The sequence below is a fragment of the Olea europaea genome, unplaced genomic scaffold (assembly GCF_002742605.1).
Source record: "Olea europaea var. sylvestris unplaced genomic scaffold, O_europaea_v1 scaffold6, whole genome shotgun sequence".
NCBI classification, from domain to species: Eukaryota; Viridiplantae; Streptophyta; class Magnoliopsida; order Lamiales; family Oleaceae; genus Olea; species Olea europaea.
The window spans coordinates 2,448,019-2,455,717 of NW_019264345.1; the positions used below are offsets into that span (position 1 = coordinate 2,448,019).

Below are 7,699 nucleotides of genomic sequence, written 5' to 3' on the forward strand. Positions count from 1 at the left end.
GAGAGAGAGAGAGAGAGAGAGAGAGAGAGAGAGAGTAATTATTTTTTATAAAATGGGTAATTAATTATAATTCTAGGATTCGGAAGAAGTAAAAGGGAAATATTTAAGAGAAAAAATCACAATTTTAAAACTCTTCCAAAGTGGGAGTGAATGGAAGAAAAACTATGATGTTTTATATTTAGCCCTTGTGAAGATTAAATTTCGAATTTTTGTAAATTTTGATAAAAGTTGTTGAAATGTACGGTTGAAAAGTTGTTAAATCCAATGAAGTCATTCTGGATCCTTCACTTGTCTATCTTGAACTTTGGCTTCTTTGACATTGGGTCAAATCTATTGTGGTTAAAATTAATTGTTGATTTTAATTTAAAATAAAATTTTAAATTTTAATCCATACTAAACAAGAGCATATACTTGCAGATTAAAATTAGTAATAAAATATATTAGAAGTCATTGCCATGAATAACCTTGATTTTACATTCTTAGAATTTTAAATAGTTTTGATTCAATATTAAGTAACCTTGATATACTTTTTCAGAATTTCACCCCTCAGTCGGTCCCATATTAAAAAAAAAAAAAAAATTAGATTCGTTTTCAATTACACATTTCTTGATTCATCAACTGTTATCTAAAAATATCGAAAATTTTGATTTTTAACCAGGGGCTAAAATCTTTTGAATTTAATAAAAGTCTTTAAAAGTCTATCTTGAATACAGTATCACAACTTGTTTTATTTTATTTATTACTTTTTTTTGGAGTGGGGTGGGGGGTTCTAAAAATACCAAACATGACATTTATTTATTAAGAGTTTGGATTTCATCTCATTTTGAAAATTTTCAATCTTAATAAGAGAAGTAACCAAAATCCTTATATATTGATTATTAATATTGTAGTTATATTTAATGTGAGATTTATCTCTTAAGATATCCCCTCAAGATGATGACTCATTTGTAAACTCCAATCTTGAAACATTCATGTGCTCGTTTAAATCTTAATTGAATTGAATTTCTTTTGTTTGAACTTTATGGTAGTTCAAAGCTCCATGTCTTGATTTATATTTTGGTATTTAATCGATGCTATATTTATCTATTAACTTAATTTACTCAGTCTCTGTTTGATAGCCATTAAAAAAAATTAAAAAAAAAAAAGAGTTTTAGAATAATGATTTTTAAGAGGATTTATGGTTAAAAAAAATAGGAAATGTTTTGAATATACGTACAAAGTATTTTATTGTGGGAATGAAATGTTGAAAATGAGTTTTTAAAAAAATGAAAAATTTGACGAGAGATTAGGTTTAATACTTATTTTGTTATTTGATCAAGTTGCAAATATCACCACCAAAGATTTTAAGAGCAATTTGGGACTATATTACATATGATTCTATTTCCAAACTCAACATCATTCTGACTTTGTGTGGGGCATTTAAATTATGTAAATATATCAATATTCTTCATAATATTGTAATATTTTCCATAGTAATATATAATATCGTCTTTTGTTCTTATACAAAATTTGGTTTGAATATATTGTATGCAGATGGAGAGTGAATTCTGCGGGATCGTAATGGACATGATTGAACACCTTCAGATCGCTTTTATCAATCCAGGAACCTGACACCAAAACCAACTCAAATTGGATATTCCCTCTTAATTACTTTTTTTATTAGTTATTAACCCCACGTTTACATCTGAAAACCTTTGAATAATCCTTCATTAAAGTTTCTTTTCTTTTTTACCTACTTGAGGAAATAATTAATCTCCGTTTTGCTTTAGGACCTAACAATGAGTTGCGTGGCTTTTTGAAGGTGCTTGTAGAGTTTGATTATCTACCGGATAAAACTATTTGAACACAATCATTTAAACAATTTTTTACACACTCCACACTTGGCCGTCCCCTATTGGAGACCAGCCGCCCCTCCAATAGGGGGCGGCCGAGTGTCGAGTGTGCAAAACCATTGTGTAAATGGTTGTGTGAATGTAGCATGATCCTTATCTACCTTCTTATGATAAAGAGCATCGAATTGGACAGCTGAACATGTTTATAATAATAGTATCAATTTATTATTATTATTATTTTTTTTTTGTTGGGTTAATTAACAAGTGTCATTGTTTAATATTGAGGACCAGTTAGCGGAAAAGCATGACTGTAACTCAAAATTGTTATTAATTAAAAATATTTATATCTTAATTGATTTCCGAACAGGTCCTACATGTCTGCTTGTTTAATTAATCAATTAATATGATCCTAATATTCCCCATAAGAGATTACGATTTCTTTAATTGTGACACTCCCATCATTGTATCTAATTTTATACTCTTGCCTATGTCCATATATGAACAGAAACAAATATATTATCAAATCTTTTTTATATGAAATTGAAAGTTACAAGTTCGATTCTAAAATCACCTAGAGAGGATGATTAGGTGAAAACTGTAGAATTAAATTATCAATTAGCAGCAACAAATCACTTATTAATTGTTCTAGATGGTTAATCAAACAAATCCAATCATCCTAAGTTGAATTGTCACAAATATCAATAAAGCAATAAATAACGCAAGAATTGTTGAAGAAGAAATCCAACTAGGTAAAAATTTCGAGACCAAGCCACTAACCTCTACTATAGACAATGATGGATTTACAGTACGATCCAGCCTAGGAAATCCCGCTAGACTTGCTTATCTTCTTCCTACAATCTCCAAGACTCATTGGAACGTGCTTCATTGTTCTCGATTTTCTGGAATTGTTTATCTCCTATGGATCATCAAGAACACCTCATTCTTGTACTCTTCCTATGCTTCTGATCCAACATTCCTCAATTCTTCAACAACATCTAAAAGTTTTTAAGAAGTACATTTCTGTATGTGTATAAGAAGTGGGTGTTTTGAATTATGTGATTTTAATATTTTTCGTAAATTGTGGTTGATGAATCTCAAGATGTACAAGATGAAGATTGGTTTGTTTTTCTCTCAAAAAGATGTTATGAATGAAGAGTATAATGATCAACTACACAAAAATTCGTGTTAGGGGTTTGGTACATAAAGTAGAAGATAATTATGTAGTATGAGTCGAATAAAACTCTTAAAAAACGTGAATAAGGGTTTCACGAGTAACATAGTCGCTCGAGTGAGAGCTCAGCGACAGGCGAGCAACAGACAGGCTACAGAGTTTCTGTTTTTGCCCTTGAGTATCAGATGGGTGATAGACTAGCGTAAATCCTGTGGCACTTTCTTCTTCATTCCAAACTCGAATCCTAACTTACTTAATTCATCTATACAATATTATAACGTACTCATTGACTTTTACAACTTTTTACCTTAGTCTTTTGTATAAAGAATTGTCGATGCAATGAAAACCTAACAGAAACAATTACAATTTAATTTCATAATCTCAAGAATCTTCTATTAAATTAGTTATTTTCTCATGTCCAATTAAACAAAAACTTTAATACACATTTGTTTAAAAACTAGTCTATCACCCGTGCAATGCACGAGTAGGATTATTTTGAATGTCATATTAATGTTTTTAATGTTGATATGAGTTTAGTATTTAAAGAAGTAGCGATTCAATTAGTTATAAAAATAATCATTTGAGGTAAGCTATTTGTAATATTAATTTTGAAATTGAATTATTCAATATAGTAATAACAAAAATGAACAATTCAACTTTGTGCAAAGAAAAGCAGTATTTTCCACCAGCAGAAAAAAATTTAAATAATTTTAGATCAAACAAATTTACATTGAAAAAATTTTGAATAGAAGAAAATTTCTCCTTTGAAGGAGAGAAAACAGTAATTGAAAAAATTAACTTCAATCTAAAGAGAAAAGAATCTAAAAAAAAAATTTAAGTAGAAAAAAATTATCTATAATACGAACAAAAAAATTTTAAAAATAAATTAATCAATAATTTTCATAGTAGAAAAATTGAAATAATTTTACATTGATAAAATTTATATTGAACAAATTTTAGATGAAAAAAAAAATTGTCTTTTGAAGGGGAGAAAAACAGTAATTAAAAAATTTAAGTTCAATGAGAAAAGAATTTTAAAAAATTTAAATAGAAAAAAAATTATCTATAATATAAACAAAAAATTTAAAAATTAAATAGATAAATAAAATAAATTTTCATCCATTGAAATACTCCTTTCAAAAGAAGAGACAATCTTTCCGTGGATGGAGAGATTCTCTTCGTCCACGAAGAGTATTTTTTTTCCTTATTTTTTATTTAAATTTATTTTGTTTACATTATAATTTTTTTTGGATTTAAAATTCTTATTAATTCTTTTCTCTTTATGATAAAATTTATTTTTTTCAATTTTAATCAAATAATATTAATATATTCTTTGTTTTATTTTTGTAATGTTAATTTATTTAATTTTTTTGCTTAATTACATAATTTTTTTTTTTACATTTGTTTTATTCATATTATAAATTTCTTTTCTTCTTAATTCTTTTCTCTTTATATGCTGGGGCACATTTTTTCTCCTTAAAAGAACTACGAATGGGTGATACATACATCTTTGAACTACTGAATAAATCAACAATTTTCTTTACAAATGCAAACGACACCAGAACTGTAAACACTACTAATTGGGCCAAAAATACTCCAAACATACCCAAAGCAAACTCTTGTAAGCTTCATTAAATATAAAAAATAATGATCGAGAAATTTAAATTTCTCAAGTATACAAGGGTAAAGAAAGAAAACCTAGCTAACTTTTACACACTTAAAGGAAAAAAAAAACATATATTACATCAAATAAAGCCGAAAATAAGAAATAAATCCACAGGAAAGCAAACACCAAATAAAAACATAAACTTCATTAGGGATGGCAGTGGGGGGATTGCCCCGCCCCACCACGCCCTGCTACCCACCCCACCTCAAACGGGGCGGGGCGGGGCGGGGCTACGCCTCATTTGTCACCCCTTTTATTTTTTTATTTTTTTTTAAATTTCAAATTATGTTATTATTAGAGAATAAAATATAAATTCAAAATTTTAAAATTCAAAGTAAACACTTGAAATAAACAATGTTAAAAATAAAACAATTTCAATTGAAATTACGTTTTGACTAAATTTTATTTCTTTTGTAATTAATAAAATTTTACATTTGTATTTTATTATCTAATAATAATATAACTTGATATTTTAAAAATTTAAAATAATAATAATAATAATAATACTTTTTTTTTTCATGGGGCGAGTTCAAGGCGGGACACCCCCACCCCGCCAACCCATCGGGGCAGGTTTTTTCCCATCACTAAATTTCATAGTTATATCTAAGAAAAACTCCAATTAAATTTTCATGTATATACAGAAACAAGAACATACCTCGCATCTAGGTAGAGGAAGATGAGCCAAGCTAGATTTTCATCTATACACAGAAATAAAAACTACATATCTTAAATAAATTTTAAAAAACTAAAAAACAGAAATACAAAAAAATAATAATAATAAATTTGCAAGAACATACCCAAAGACAATCGTCACAAATTCTACGATTTTCTTCTCTACGATTGAGATGAGAACTGCATGATGTTTTTCTCCCACAGAAAAAAACAAGAATTTGGAGAGTTTTTTTCGTACATGAAAGCTAATCAATTGAATTGAAGGAGGGAGAATGAGTGACTTGAAAAAGTGATAGATGGTAGATTACTTTATATATTTTTATAATACAATAAAAAACCAAAACACTTTGACCAAATTCATTTCAAACCAATTGAATATGAAAACACATGTGACAAAAATGAATAGTCAAACTTTGTGTCAAAAAAAAAAAAACAATAATTCCCACCTTCACCAATTGAAAAAAAATTGAAAAAATTTTAACTATGAAAAAATTTTAAATAGAAAAAAAATTTTCCTTTCACGGTGAGATAAAAATAATTGAAAAAAATTAAGTTCAATCATAAATAAAGAGAAAAGAATTTATAAAAAAAATTAAATAGAAAAAATTATCTATAATATCAGTAAAACAAATTACAAAATAAATAGATAAGAAAAAAATTTCAAAACATAATTTATTTATTTTTTACTCTATGCACAGATTGAATATTCACTATGTGCATGGATTTTTAAGGAAATATTAATTTTTTAATTAAATATTAATAAAAAGATTACACTATCTAAAATATAAAAATTTACTTATAAGTAAAAAAATCACTTCAAATTATTTAAATGTAAAAAAAAAAATTATAATTGTAAAAGCTACTTATAGATAAAAAAAAAATATTAACTTTAACATTTTTAAGTAAATATTTAACATTCTGTGCACGTATATGTATTTTTTTTAATTATAGTAATTATTATTATTTAATTTTAAAAAATTAAATTCATCTAAATATTTACTTAAAAATGTTGAAGTTAATATTTTTTTTAATCTATAAGTAGCTTTTATAATTATAATTTCTTATTACTTTTAAATAACTTGAAATGATTTTTTTACTTATAAGTAATTTTTTACATTCTAGATAGTGTAATCTTTTTATTAATATCTAATTTAAAAAACTAAATATATCTAAATATTTATACTTAAAAATTTTAAGTTAATATTTTTGTACTTATAAGTAACTTTTGCAATTATAAGAGAATGTTGGATTAATATTTTTTTGCCTATAAGTAGCTTTTACAATTATAAGTCTTTTCATTACTTTTAAATAACTTGAAGTGCTTCTTTTACTTATAATTAACTTTTTATATTCTAGATAATATAATATTTTTATTAATATTTAATTTAAAAAATTAAATATATCTAAATATTTATATTTAAAAAAATTTAATTAATATTTTTTACTTATAAGTAACTATTACAATTAGAAGTTCGTTTTACCTTTAAATAACTTGAAGTGATCTTTTTAGTTATATATGTAACTTTTTACATTTAAGAAATAAAAAATAACTTTTATGTAAAAAATTATTTTAAAAAAAATTATTTCTAATAAAATTATAGGATATGATCGATAGTTGATAGCGTGAGAAAATGAAGAAAGAGTACTGTGTATTAGATTTAAAGCATGTAAGCTGAAGGAAAATAGAAAACGACGTTATTTCTGCTCCACCAATTTTTTAAAAAAAAACTGCAGTGTGACAAAATATTATTTAAAAAAATATTACTACTAATAAAATTATAGTATATAGTTGATAGCGTGAAAAAAATGGAGAAAAGAGTATTGTATGTCAGATTCAAATGACCTAATCAATTTCAAACCAAATTAATGTAAAAAGCAATGTGACAAAAATGAACAATAAGATAAGGAGGGATAATATAATTAAAAATATCAAAACATTTTGACCAAACCCATTTCAAACCAGTGAAAATGCATATGACAAAAATGAACCGTCCAGCTTTGTGCGAAAAAGCAATAATTTCTACCTCCACCAATAGAAATTTTTTTAAATAGAACAAATTAATATTGAAAAAATTTTAAATAAAAAAATTCTCTATAATATCAACCAAACAAATTAAAAAGTAAATAATTAAGAAAAAAACTTTCCCCCATTGGATTAGATCTCTCTGTGAGACTCCATCTCATGGAGAGTTTGGAGAGAACACTCTTCTTTTACGGAAAATTTCACTCCTTGAAAGGAGGGAACTCTCATTTTGAAAAATCAAAAGGAGAGACTCTCTCTCCGTCTAAGGAGAGATTTTTTGGAAAACCCCCCCCCCCCCCCTCTTTTTTTTTTTTTTTTTTTTTTTTTTTTTTTTT

At 25.8% G+C, this 7,699-nt stretch overlaps 1 protein-coding gene across 1 annotated transcript in view; it reads left to right on the forward strand.

Moving 5' to 3' along the window:
* LOC111389532 (transcription factor bHLH18-like) overlaps positions 1-1,796 on the forward strand; it is an 11,916-nt gene extending 10,120 nt beyond the window's left edge. The window contains exon 5 of the mRNA XM_023014463.1: positions 1,534-1,796. Coding sequence (XP_022870231.1) covers positions 1,534-1,611 — 78 coding nt within the window. The 3' untranslated portion in view covers positions 1,612-1,796. The remainder of the gene's footprint in view (positions 1-1,533) is intronic.
* Positions 1,797-7,699: the final 5,903 nt, after the last annotated feature.